The sequence below is a fragment of the Prenolepis imparis genome, unplaced genomic scaffold (genome assembly GCF_030444845.1).
Source record: "Prenolepis imparis isolate NDT839.2.m4 unplaced genomic scaffold, iyPreImpa1.0 SCAF_11, whole genome shotgun sequence".
Lineage (NCBI taxonomy): Eukaryota > Metazoa > Arthropoda > Insecta > Hymenoptera > Formicidae > Prenolepis > Prenolepis imparis.
This window is the reverse complement of record NW_028141169.1, coordinates 9,420,619-9,435,978: the sequence shown is the minus strand read 5'-3', so window position 1 is coordinate 9,435,978 and position 15,360 is coordinate 9,420,619. Positions and strand designations below refer to the sequence as shown.

The 15,360-nt window shown below is 31.1% G+C and overlaps 1 protein-coding gene across 2 annotated transcripts; it reads right to left on the bottom strand.

Moving 5' to 3' along the window:
- Window positions 1-225: 225 nt before the first annotated feature.
- Window positions 226-3,263, bottom strand: LOC145942499 (popeye domain-containing protein 3). Of its 2 annotated transcripts, XM_083049290.1 has the most exons (7): window positions 3,107-3,263; window positions 2,689-2,823; window positions 2,304-2,485; window positions 1,919-2,158; window positions 1,702-1,854; window positions 1,261-1,405; window positions 227-1,104 (listed from the first exon to the last, which is right to left on the bottom strand). In XM_083049290.1, exons 1-7 carry the CDS (start codon window positions 3,159-3,161, stop codon window positions 929-931), a joined length of 1,086 nt encoding a protein of 361 aa, XP_082905416.1. In that variant the 5' UTR covers window positions 3,162-3,263; the 3' UTR covers window positions 227-928. The 2 variants fall into 2 exon arrangements, with proteins under 2 accessions (XP_082905418.1, XP_082905416.1); XM_083049292.1 differs by lacking the exon at window positions 2,689-2,823 and having other exon boundaries at window positions 226-1,104.
- Window positions 3,264-15,360: the final 12,097 nt, after the last annotated feature.

Below are 15,360 nucleotides of genomic sequence, written 5' to 3'. Positions count from 1 at the left end.
CGTACAATTAATGATAATAAACACAATTTTTATAAATATTTAAATATTTATAAAAATTAATTTTTCATTTTTACACTCTTTTCAAGATATTTTTTTTAGAACATCTAGGAGCTGGTAAAAGATAAAATCATGAAATAAAAATAATCGATAGTATTGAGATAACAAGACGCTTTTTGTTGACGCTACTCTAAGTTTTTATTTATTTAATTATAAATATGTTGCTTTAAAATTTAATTAAATATGTTATGTGTAAGTATTTTTCCTATATTTTTTGTAAAAATCTTTTTAATAAGAAATTCTTGTTTAACTCGATCCTCTTTGATCGATCTTGATATTTACAAAAATTTTTATAGGCGTATTTGTGTGCATTTACTTATAAATGTTAGATTTACTTACATTTAGCTTTTTTCGAAAATTTATTAAAATATTTTCGTAAGCATCGTTTCCTTTTTTCTCAGACTAGAATTTCCATCCTCCGAGTTCGTCGTCAAGTTGAATATTTACAAATATGTACAAAGCATTAAATTTACATTATATGCATACTTTTCAAAAGGTGCCTTCGTTGCGAATTTCGTTGCTGGGCAACACACAAACTTACAGAATATATCGTACAATATTGCGGCTAGTAGGAATCTATTCTTCGATGAATTCTGATGATGAATTTGCTAACAGAAATTCAAGGGATGTCTAATTATGATATTTGTAGTATTAAATATTTTAAAATTCAACCGTCTTGGCGGTTTTATTAAAGTCCAACAGTGTGAACGGAAGTAAAAGCGTACGCTTTTATTTGCCGTCACTTTTTTTATCGTTAGTCGTCATATGACCTCCAACAATCCGTGTTCTTGTAGTCGAAGAGCTGTATATCGTGCTCGGTATCCTCGGCATCGCCGAGCAAACTCTCGTAATTCGAGTAGGAAGCGTAATGCTATTCCTCGTCAACGATTTCACAACTGTGATACTTGCTGGAAGAATCCAACCAGCTCTCCACGCCGCTGGAGGCCAGGTCATCGCAGGACGGTAGTTCCGGAAGAGGTTCCATGTTCGGCGCACCCTTCTTCGTTAAATTATTCGCCGCGCGTTCTTTGGATTTGACGTTGCTAACTAAAATACAATCAATTAATATAAAAATCAATTAATATAAATACAAATCAATATAATAAAATATTTTTTTAAATAATTTGTATATTAGTATACAGAATTTTTTAAACGAATAATTTGGATTATTTAATTTAATCTACTGTGTTAAATAATAGGTACTATTGTTAGATGTCGGCTTAGTTTCTTTCCTGCGGATCAATGCCTGTCTGTAAGCTCGAGGACTTCTATATTCGCCGCTGATGCCTAAACCAGCGCTAATCGTAGGAAGACGAATGTCCAAGTGTGACCCCTTGTCTGTAACTATCTAAGATATCAATAAGATTATTTCGGAATAAAAATTAAAGAATAAAATTTAGTAAGCAGATAATGTATCTCTTAAATATTTTATTACATAAATTAATTAATTTAATTATACATTAATTAAAAGAGTATATAATTTTATAAACAGTTATAAAAATATAATTAAAAAAAATAAAAGGGGGTTAAAGAAAAAGAAAGAACTAGATTGTTACAATAAAAATTCGAAAATAAAATATATTATTATAATTTAATTTTTGAAAAGTATAAAAGTTAATTTTATTCTTTTATCAAAAATAATACCTTGTTATTCATAGCATACAGCTTTGTTGCGATATCTCTTGCTACCAGCGTGGTTAAGACAGTTGCAAGATAAGTTTCCTTCACAAGTAGATACTCCAAAGCTGTTCTTTGCCAAAACAAATATCTGCAGGAACTCGCCGCTATGATAGATACCTGAAAGATTTAATTTTATTTAGGATTTTTAATAATTAGATATAAAATGAACAAAGTGTCATACTTTAAATTTATCGTCGACAGAAGCTCGGGAACTTTCGAATTCCGGTGAATCCAGGAATTCGCAGGGCAATATGGGATGTAGAAAATTAGTATCGCTCAAGACATTAACTTTGCCAATGAGGAGCAGACCTAATCTATCTGTTCTCGTTAGGTTTTGCATCGCGTATGCCTCGCCGGCGTGAAGAGACATTATTGTCGCAAACTCTGGTGATACTAATCGCTTGAATTGCAATCGTGAAACCTGAGTTAAAAAGGAAAGCGAATTAACTTCAAGATAAAATTAAATTGTAATAAAAAAAATATATTTTATCTTCGAATTATTATTCATTTTACGTTTTCGAAAATGTATCATTTACGAATTTACAATAATATTGTAAAAAATTTACTTTGAAAGGATAAAAGAGCGCGTGATAAACTTCTTCCAATTCGGGATCAAATTTAATGGGTCTCATCTGATAAACGATGTAGACTAATTGACCGATATTGAGCAATAGAAAGCTGAAGTTCCAGGAGAAGATATCTGGTGCGCATATCACGTGCCAAGCCCATCCTGATAGCAACATAAAACCTGAAAGAAATATTATATATATAGAATCAAAAAAGAATTTAATAATTGCAAGTTAAGATTGGAGTGATAAAACTGCATACAAATAATTAGTAGCAAATAGCGATAAAATTTGCAAATTATTTCACGTTCTTTTAATAGAATATTATTTTGGGACAAGTTTCTTCGAAAATACTTTACAAGAATTTGCATTATTAATTACTCACCCAGGATTAACACTGAATGCATGAACAAAATCCCCTTTCTAGAGGACGGTGCCGAATATGACAGTGCGAAGCAGAAGTTTGCCAACTGAAATAAAATATGTTGCGGCTGTTGCCACAAGCAGAGAGCAGTGTTTCCTTCAAAAGAATGAAAAAGAACCAATAGATTGATTTATTGCTTTTCATAAACTTTCTAATCACATCAACGCGGCAATATTTCTACGTGCAACAACTTTTCATTCATATGACAGACGTTTTCTCGTTATTGTGCTTTTCTTTATCAAGACTAAAGATGAGAAAAAGCAGTTTATTTTTTTCTCGTATAATTTTATGAATAAAAAATTTTGATATCTCACGCGTATATGAGGTAGAATAAATCTTGCTCAAAAAGATATAAGGATTATTCGTCTCTCAAACTCACCGAGAGTAGTGATGTTGTACGATGGCAAAGGATCGTGCCCCAAGCCAGTATTCATCTTTCTCAGAACGAAATGCACTATTACGTATTAACAAGGATATCAGAATCGGCTGTTCATGTTCACTGATATTTCTCGAATAAGAACTTGGTGTGTTTTCACCCCTCGCACACGCGGAAGCTGAAGGATATTCTTTAGGGCGCATGTGCTACTTTTATAGGATCGATATTGTTTTCTGTCGGTCCGAAGGGATTAAGGATGACAATATTGCAATACCGATATGCGATAAAAGAAAATTACAAGATAATATGTTACAAAAATAACTGCAGTAAAAAAAGATAACAGAATTCTTGAAATTTAACCTGATCTTATCTTTTTATTTGAAAATACAAGTTTTTCGTAAAGAATAATTGTTAAAAAAATTTTCTATTTATTTTTGTCACATAAACTTTATGGAAGAGCATTGTACATGATTGCCACTGTACGAGAACTGTTTTAAAGATAACAGAACTCTTGAAATTTAGCCCGATCTCATCTTTATATTCGAAAAATCGAGTTTTTCGTAAAGAATAATTGTTAAAAAAATGTTCTATTTATTTTTGTCACATAAACTTTATGGAAGAGCATTGTATATGATTGCCATTGTACGAGAACTGTTTTAGAGATAACAGAACTCTTGAAATTAAGCCTGATCTCATCCATTTAATCGAAAATACGATTTTTTCGTAAAAAATAATTGTTTAAAAAATATTCTATTTATTTCTATTATATAAACTCTATGGAAGAGCATTGTACATGTGTGCAACTATACGAGAACTGTTTTAGAGATAACAGAACATTTGAAATTTAGCCAGCATCAAAGTTTGTAGGTTGGTATGCTGATGGTACCAAAATAATCTGCAAACATTACACTATTGAAATAAATGTACGATTAATTTTTGGCGCATTTTAAATATTGAAAATTATAATTTATAAGCCGCTGACCCCATACGGCGGAAAATTATATTACGTATATTATATGAAAAAGTTTGTAGCCTGGTATGCTGATGGTATCATCGTAATATGCAGATAATGTACAGTTAAAATATATGAAAATATAATTTTTGGCGCGTTTAAAAATATTGAAAATTAAAATTTTTAAACCGCGGACCCCATACGGCGCGGATTCATTATACGTGTATTAGAACAAAAAGTTTGTAGGCTGGTATGCTGATGGTACCATCGTAATGTGCAGATAATGTACAGTTAAAATATATGAAAGATTAATTTTTGGCGCGTTTTAAAATATTGAAAATTAAAATTTTTAAGCCGCCGATCGCATACGGCGCGCAATTATATTACGTATATAATATCAAAAAGTTTGTAGGCTGGTATCCTGATGGTACCATCGTAATGTGCAGTCAATGTAATGTTCAAATAAATGAAAGAATAATTTTTGGCTCGCTTTAAACATTTAAAAATTAAAATTTTTAAACCGCGGACCCCATACGGTACGGATTCATTTTACATGTATTAGACCAAAAAGTTTGTAGGCTGGTATGCTGATGGTACCATCGTAATGTGCAGATAATGTACAATTAAAATATATGAATGATTAATTTTTGGCTCGTTTTAAAATATTGAAAATTAAAATTTTTACGCCGCTGGCTCCTTACGACGCGGATTCATGTTACGTATATTAGATCAAAAAGTTTGTAGGCTGGTATGCTGATGGTACCATTATAATGTGCATATAATGTACTGTTGAAATATATAAAAGATTAATTTTTGGCGCGTTTGAAAATATTGAAAATTAAAATTTTTTAATTATATATAATAAAATATATATCTAATATATATTTTTATCTTTAATGTTAAAAAGAATGATATTGAAAAAAAATAAAAATTCGATTAATATTTCTTCACAAAAATCAGCTGATTAAAGTGCTAAATTTGCTAATTAAATTTAAATATAATATTTATGTTATAAAAATTAAAATAATAATGATATAAATGATACGTTATAATACTTTAAACTATAATAATATTTTTTAACAAAAATCAGCTTACTGTCAAAAAATTAATCGAGTTTAAAGTACTATAATATTTTATTTAAAACATATTAGTATTTTAATTTTTATAACATATTATTATTTTAAAAATTAATTAGCATATTAATTTCTTAGTCAGCTGATTTCTGACAAATAATATTAATAAGGTGTTAATTTGTTAATTAAATATTAAAATAATAATATGTTATAAAATGTAAAATAGTAATATGTAGTAAATAAGGTTATAATAATTTAACCTATCTGCGATTTATATTTGTTGACAGAAATCAACTGATAACTGTCAAAAATTTTAATCGAGTTTAAAGAATTATGACATATTATTTAAAACATATTATTATTTTAAAAATTAATTATTAAATTAACTTTCTAATCAGCTGATTTCTGACAAAAAATATTAATTGCAGATAGGACATTATAGCATATTATTTACAACATATTACTATTTTATATTTTATAACATATTATTTTTAAATTTAATTAACAAATAAATGCTTTATTAATAAGCTTTTTTGACAGAAATCAGCTGATTAAAGCGTTAATTTGCTAATTATTTTTTAAAATACTAGAACACTACAAAGCGCGCGCTTCGCGGGCGCCATTTATTTCCTTCAACTATACAATATAAGCTGCGGTCGACAATGTGCTACTAATATGGAACAAAGATAGAATGATGTTTCGAAATATTCGTAGCGCATTCTCGATCCACAGCTTGTACGTTAATTACATATTATACAACAATTATAATATTTATCTTTTCATCTTTTGGTACCATGCAGACACCAGCGTACAAATTTTTTAATATGATAAACATAAAATAAGGAAGCATCGACAGGGTCCGCGTCAAAAAAGTATCAATTTCTAATATTTTAAGACGAGCCAAAAATTCATCGATTATATACATTTTAATAGTACATTGATTACAGAATCATTTGGTACCAAACAGACACCAGCGTACAAATTTTTTAACTTGATATACATAAAATAATGTTGCGTCGCATAGGTTCAGCGGTAAAAAGTATCGATTTCCAATATTTTAAGACGAGCCAAAAATTCATCGATTATACATTTTAAAAGTACATTGATTAAAGAATCTTTTGGTACCAAGCAGACAACAGCGTACAAACTTTTTCATTTCCTATACATAAATTAAGGATGCGTCGCATAGGGTCAGCGGCATAAATGTATCAATTTCCAATATTTTAAGACGAGCCAAAAATTCATCGATTATACATTTTGATAGTACATTGATTACAGAATCATTTGGTACCAAGCAGACAACAGCGTACAAACTTTTTCATTTGCTATACATAAATTAAGGATGCGTCGCATAGGGTCAGCGGTAAAAAAGTATCGATTTCTAATATTTAAAGACGAGCCAAAAATTCATCGATTATACATTTTAATAGTACATTGATTACAGAATCTTTTGGTACCAAACAGACACCAGCGTACAAATTTTATAACTTGATATACATAAAATAAAATTGCGTCGCATAGGGTCAGCGGCATAAATGTATCAATTTCCAATATTTTAAGACGAGCCAAAAATTCATCGATTATACATTTTGATAGTACATTGATTACAGAATCTTTTGGTACTAAGCAGACATCAGCGTACAAACTTTTTCATTCGCTATACATAAATAAAGGATGCGTCGCATAGGGTCAGCGGTAAAAAAGTATCGATTTCTAATATTTAAAGACGAGCCAAAAATTCATCGATTATACATTTTCATAGTACATTGAATACAGAATCATTTGGTACCAAACAGACACCAGCGTACAAATTTTTTAACTTGATATACATAAAATAATGTTGCGTCGCATAGGTTCAGCGGTAAAAAGTATCGATTTCCAATATTTTAAGACGAGCCAAAAATTCATCGATTATACATTTCAATAGTACATTGATTAAAGAATCTTTTGGTACCAAGCAGACAACAGCGTACAAACTTTTTCATTCGCTATACATAAATTAAAGATGCGTCGCATAGGGTCAGCGGTAAAAAAGTATCGATTTCTAATATTTAAAAACGAGCCAAAAATTCATCGATTATACATTTTGATAGCACATTGATTACAGAATCTTTTGGTACCAAGCAGACATCAGCGTACAAATTTTTTAATACGAAAAACATAAAATAAGGATGCCTCGCACAGGGTCCGCGTCAAAAAAGTATCGATTTCTAATATTTAAAGACGAGCCAAAAATTCATCGATTATACATTTTAATAGTACATTGAATACAGAATCATTTGGTACCAAACAGACACCAGCGTACAAATTTTTTAACTTGATATACATAAAATAAAATTGCGTCGCATAGGGTCAACGTTAAAAAAGTATCGATTTCTAGTATTTAAAGACGAGCCAAAAATTTATCGATTATACATTTTGATAGTACATTGATTACAGAATCATTTGGTACCAAGCAGACAACAGCGTACAAACTTTTTCATTTGCTATACATAAATTAAGGATGCGTCGCATAGGGTCAGCGGTAAAAAAGTATCGATTTCTAATATTTAAAGACGAGCCAAAAATTCATCGATTATACATTTTAATAGTACATTGAATACAGAATCATTTGGTACCAAACAGACACCAGCGTACAAATTTTTTAACTTGATATACATAAAATGATGTTGCGTCGCATAGGTTCAGCGGTAAAAAGTATCGATTTCCAATATTTTAAGACGAGCCAAAAATTCATCGATTATACATTTCAATAGTACATTGATTAAAGAATCTTTTGGTACCAAGCAGACAACAGCGTACAAACTTTTTCTTTCGCTATACATAAATTAAGGATGCGTCGAATAGGGTCAGCGGTAAAAAAGTATCGATTTCTAATATTTAAAGACGAGCCAAAAATTCATCGATTATACATTTTGATAGCACATTGATTACAGAATCTTTTGGTACCAAGCAGACAACAGCGTACAAACTTTTTCATTTGCTATACATAAAATAATGTTGCGTCGCATAGGTTCAGCGGTAAAAAGTATCGATTTCTAATATTTAAAGACGAGCCAAAAATTCATCGATTATACATTTTGATAGCACATTGATTACAGAATCTTTTGGTACCAAGCAGACAACAGCGTACAAACTTTTTCATTTCCTATACATAAATTAAGGATGCGTCGCATAGGGTCAGCGGTAAAAAAGTATCGATTTCTAATATTTAAAGACGAGCCAAAAATTTATCGATTATACATTTTGATAGTACATTGAATACAGAATCATTTGGTACCAAACAGACACCAGCGTACAAATTTTTTAACTTGATATACATAAAATGATGTTGCGTCGCGTAGGTTCAGCGGTAAAAAGTATCGATTTCCAATATTTTAAGATGAGCCAAAAATTCATCGATTATACATTTCAATAGTACATTGATTAAAGAATCTTTTGGTACCAAGCAGACAACAGCGTACAAACTTTTTCATTCGCTATACATAAATTAAGGATGCGTCGCATAGGGTCAGCGGTAAAAAAGTATCGATTTCTAATATTTAAAGACGAGCCAAAAATTCATCGATTATACATTTTGATAGCACATTGATTACAGAATCTTTTGGTACCAAGCAGACAACAGCGTACAAACTTTTTCATTTGCTATACATAAAATAATGTTGCGTCGCATAGGTTCAGCGGTAAAATGTATCGATTTCCAATATTTTAAGACGAGCCAAAAATTCATCGATTATACATTTTGATAGTACATTGATTACAGAATCATTTGGTACCAAGCAGACAACAGCGTACAAACTTTTTCATTTCCTATACATAAATTAAGGATGCGTCGCATAGGGTCAGCGGCATAAATGTATCAATTTCCAATATTTTAAGACGAGCCAAAAATTCATCGATTATACATTTTAATAGTACATTGAATACAGAATCATTTGGTACCAAACAGACACCAGCGTACAAATTTTTTAACTTGATATACATAAAATGATGTTGCGTCATATAGGTTCAGCGGTAAAAAGTATCGATTTCCAATATTTTAAGACGAGCCAAAAATTCATCGATTATACATTTCAATAGTACATTGATTAAAGAATCTTTTGGTACCAAGCAGACAACAGCGTACAAACTTTTTCATTCGCTATACATAAATTAAAGATGCGTCGCATAGGTTCAGCGGTAAAAAGTATCGATTTCCAATATTTTAAGACGAGCCAAAAATTCATCGATTATACATTTTGATAGTACATTGATTACAGAATCATTTGGTACCAAGCAGACAACAGCGTACAAACTTTTTCTTTCGCTATACATAAATTAAGGATGCGTCGAATAGGGTCAGCGGTAAAAAAGTATCGATTTCTAATATTTAAAGACGAGCCAAAAATTCATCGATTATACATTTTGATAGCACATTGATTACAGAATCTTTTGGTACTAAGCAGACATCAGCGTACAAACTTTTTCATTCGCTATACATAAATTAAGGATGCGTCGCATAGGGTCAGCGGTAAAAAGTATCGAATTCCAATATTTTAAGACGAGCCAAAAATTCATCGATTATACATTTCAATAGTACATTGATTAAAGAATCTTTTGGTACCAAGCAGACAACAGCGTACAAACTTTTTCATTCGCTATACATAAATTAAAGATGCGTCGCATAGGGTCAGCGGTAAAAAAGTATCGATTTCTAATATTTAAAGACGAGCCAAAAATTCATCGATTATACATTTTGATAGCACATTGATTACAGAATCTTTTGGTACCAGGCAGACATCAGCGTACAAATTTTTTAATACGAAAAACATAAAATAAGGATGCCTCGAACAGGGTCCGCGTCAAAAAAGTATCGATTTCTAATATTTAAAGACGAGCCAAAAATTCATCGATTATACATTTTAATAGTACATTGAATACAGAATCTTTTGGTACCAAGCAGACAACAGCGTACAAACTTTTTCATTTGCTATACATAAATTAAGGATGCGTCGCATAGGGTCAGCGGTAAAAAAGTATCGATTTCTAATATTTAAAGACCACCCAAAAATTCATCGATTATACATTTTAATAGTACATTGATTACAGAATCTTTTGGTACCAAGCAGACAACAGCGTACAAACCTTTTCATTTGCTATACATAAATTAAGGATGCGTCGCATAGGGTCAGCGGTAAAAAAGTATCGATTTCTAATATTTAAAGACGAGCCAAAAATTTATCGATTATACATTTTGATAGTACATTGATTACAGAATCATTTGGTACCAAGCAGACAACAGCGTACAAACTTTTTCATTTCCTATACATAAATTAAGGATGCGTCGCATAGGGTCAGCGGCATAAATGTATCAATTTCCAATATTTTAAGACGAGCCAAAAATTCATCGATTATACATTTTGATAGTACATTGATTACAGAATCATTTGGTACCAAGCAGACAACAGCGTACAAATTTTTTAACTTGATATACATAAAATAATGTTGCGTCGCATAGGTTCAGCGGTAAAAAGTATCGATTTCCAATATTTTAAGACGAGCCAAAAATTCATCGATTATACATTTCAATAGTACATTGATTAAAGAATCTTTTGGTACCAAGCAGACAACAGCGTACAAACTTTTTCATTCGCTATACATAAATTAAAGATGCGTCGCATAGGGTCAGCGGTAAAAAAGTATCGATTTCTAATATTTAAAAACGAGCCAAAAATTCATCGATTATACATTTTGATAGCACATTGATTACAGAATCTTTTGGTACCAAGCAGACATCAGCGTACAAATTTTTTAATACGAAAAACATAAAATAAGGATGCCTCGCACAGGGTCCGCGTCAAAAAAGTATCGATTTCTAATATTTAAAGACGAGCCAAAAATTCATCGATTATACATTTTAATAGTACATTGAATACAGAATCATTTGGTACCAAACAGACACCAGCGTACAAATTTTTTAACTTGATATACATAAAATAAAATTGCGTCGCATAGGGTCAACGTTAAAAAAGTATCGATTTCTAATATTTAAAGACGAGCCAAAAATTTATCGATTATACATTTTGATAGTACATTGATTACCGAATCATTTGGTACCAAGCAGACAACAGCGTACAAACTTTTTCATTTGCTATACATAAATTAAGGATGCGTCGCTTAGGGTCAGCGGTAAAAAAGTATCGATTTCTAATATTTAAAGACGAGCCAAAAATTCATCGATTATACATTTTAATAGTACATTTAATACAGAATCATTTGGTACCAAACAGACACCAGCGTACAAATTTTTTAACTTGATATACATAAAATGATGTTGCGTCGCATAGGTTCAGCGGTAAAAAGTATCGATTTCCAATATTTTAAGACGAGCCAAAAATTCATCGATTATACATTTCAATAGTACATTGATTAAAGAATCTTTTGGTACCAAGCAGACAACAGCGTACAAACTTTTTCTTTCGCTATACATAAATTAAGGATGCGTCGAATAGGGTCAGCGGTAAAAAAGTATCGATTTCTAATATTTAAAGACGAGCCAAAAATTCATCGATTATACATTTTGATAGCACATTGATTACAGAATCTTTTGGTACCAAGCAGACAACAGCGTACAAACTTTTTCATTTGCTATACATAAAATAATGTTGCGTCGCATAGGTTCAGCGGTAAAAAGTATCGATTTCTAATATTTAAAGACGAGCCAAAAATTCATCGATTATACATTTTGATAGCACATTGATTACAGAATCTTTTGGTACCAAGCAGACAACAGCGTACAAACTTTTTCATTTCCTATACATAAATTAAGGATGCGTCGCATAGGGTCAGCGGTAAAAAAGTATCGATTTCTAATATTTAAAGACGAGCCAAAAATTTATCGATTATACATTTTGATAGTACATTGAATACAGAATCATTTGGTACCAAACAGACACCAGCGTACAAATTTTTTAACTTGATATACATAAAATGATGTTGCGTCGCGTAGGTTCAGCGGTAAAAAGTATCGATTTCCAATATTTTAAGATGAGCCAAAAATTCATCGATTATACATTTCAATAGTACATTGATTAAAGAATCTTTTGGTACCAAGCAGACAACAGCGTACAAACTTTTTCATTCGCTATACATAAATTAAGGATGCGTCGCATAGGGTCAGCGGCATAAATGTATCAATTTCCAATATTTTAAGACGAGCCAAAAATTCATCGATTATACATTTTGATAGTACATTGATTACAGAATCATTTGGTACCAAGCAGACAACAGCGTACAAACTTTTTCATTTGCTATACATAAATTAAGGATGCGTCGCATAGGGTCAGCGGTAAAAAAGTATCGATTTCTAATATTTAAAGACGAGCCAAAAATTCATCGATTATACATTTTAATAGTACATTGAATACAGAATCATTTGGTACCAAACAGACACCAGCGTACAAATTTTTTAACTTGATATACATAAAATGATGTTGCGTCATATAGGTTCAGCGGTAAAAAGTATCGATTTCCAATATTTTCAGACGAGCCAAAAATTCATCGATTATACATTTTAATAGTACATTGATTACAGAATCTTTTGGTACCAAGCAGACAACAGCGTACAAACTTTTTCATTTCCTATACATAAATTAAGGATGCGTCGCATAGGGTCAGCGGTAAAAAAGTATCGATTTCTAATATTTAAAGACGAGCCAAAAATTCATCGATTATACATTTTAATAGTACATTGAATACAGAATCATTTGGTACCAAACAGACACCAGCGTACAAATTTTTTAACTTGATATACATAAAATGATGTTGCGTCGCGTAGGTTCAGCGGTAAAAAGTATCGATTTCCAATATTTTAAGATGAGCCAAAAATTCATCGATTATACATTTCAATAGTACATTGATTAAAGAATCTTTTGGTACCAAGCAGACAACAGCGTACAAACTTTTTCATTCGCTATACATAAATTAAGGATGCGTCGCATAGGGTCAGCGGTAAAAAAGTATCGATTTCTAATATTTAAAGACGAGCCAAAAATTCATCGATTATACAATTTGATAGCACATTGATTACAGAATCTTTTGGTACCAAGCAGACAACAGCGTACAAACTTTTTCATTTGCTATACATAAAATAATGTTGCGTCGCATAGGTTCAGCGGTAAAAAGTATAGATTTCCAATATTTTAAGACGAGCCAAATATTCATCGATTATACATTTTGATAGTACATTGATTACAGAATCATTTGGTACCAAGCAGACAACAGCGTACAAACTTTTTCATTTCCTATACATAAATTAAGGATGCGTCGCATAGGGTCAGCGGCATAAATGTATCAATTTCCAATATTTTAAGACGAGCCAAAAATTCATCGATTATACATTTTGATAGTACATTGATTACAGAATCATTTGGTACCAAGCAGACAACAGCGTACAAACTTTTTCATTTGCTATACATAAATTAAGGATGCGTCGCATAGGGTCAGCGGTAAAAAAGTATCGATTTCTAATATTTAAAGACGAGCCAAAAATTCATCGATTATACATTTTAATAGTACATTGAATACAGAATCATTTGGTACCAAACAGACACCAGCGTACAAATTTTTTAATACGAAAAACATATAATAAGGATGCCTCGCACAGGGTCCGCGTCAAAAAAGTATCGATTTCTAATATTTAAAGACGAGCCAAAAATTCATCGATTATACATTTTAATAGTACATTGATTACAGAATCTTTTGGTACCAAGCAGACAACAGCGTACAAACTTTTTCTTTCGCTATACATAAATTAAGGATGCGTCGAATAGGGTCAGCGGTAAAAAAGTATCGATTTCTAATATTTAAAGACGAGCCAAAAATTCATCGATTATACATTTTGATAGCACATTGATTACAGAATCTTTTGATACCAAGCAGACAACAGCGTACAAACTTTTTCATTTGCTATACATAAAATAATGTTGCGTCGCATAGGTTCAGCGGTAAAAAGTATCGATTTCTAATATTTAAAGACGAGCCAAAAATTCATCGATTATACATTTTGATAGCACATTGATTACAGAATCTTTTGGTACCAAGCAGACAACAGCGTACAAACTTTTTCATTTGCTATACATAAAATAATGTTGCGTCGCATAGGTTCAGCGGTAAAAAGTATCGATTTCCAATATTTTAAGACGAGCCAAAAATTCATCGATTATACATTTTGATAGTACATTGATTACAGAATCATTTGGTACCAAGCAGACAACAGCGTACAAACTTTTTCATTTCCTATACATAAATTATGGATGCGTCGCATAGGGTCAGCGGTAAAAAAGTATCGATTTCTAATATTTAAAGACGAGCCAAAAATTCATCGATTATACATTTTAATAGTACATTGATTACAGAATCTTTTGGTACCAAGCAGACAACAGCGTACAAACTTTTTCATTTGCTATACATAAATTAAGGATGCGTCGCATAGGGTCAGCGGTAAAAAAGTATCGATTTCTAATATTTAAAGACGAGCCAAAAATTTATCGATTATACATTTTGATAGTACATTGATTACAGAATCATTTGGTACCAAGCAGACAACAGCGTACAAACTTTTTCATTTCCTATACATAAATTAAGGATGCGTCGCATAGGGTCAGCGGCATAAATGTATCAATATCTATTATTTTAAGACGAGCCAAAAATTCATCGATTATACATTTTAATAGTACATTGAATACAGAATCATTTGGTACCATACAGACACCAGCGTACAAATTTTTTAACTTGATATACATAAAATAATGTTGCGTCGCATAGGTTCAGCGGTAAAAAGTATCGATTTCCAATATTTTAAGACGAGCCAAAAATTCATCGATTATACATTTTAATAGTACATTGATTACAGAATCTTTTGGTACCAAGCAGACAACAGCGTACAATCTTTTTCATTTCCTATACATAAATTAAGGATGCGTCGCATAGGGTCAGCGGCATAAATGTATCAATTTCTAATATTTTAAGACGAGCCAAAAATTCATCGATTATACATTTTAATAGTACATTGAATACAGAATCATTTGGTACCAAACAGACACCAGCGTACAAATTTTTTAACTTGATATACATAAAATGATGTTGCGTCGCATAGGTTCAGCGGTAAAAAGTATCGATTTCCAATATTTTAAGACGAGCCAAAAATTCATCGATTATACATTTTAATAGTACATTGAATACAGAATCATTTG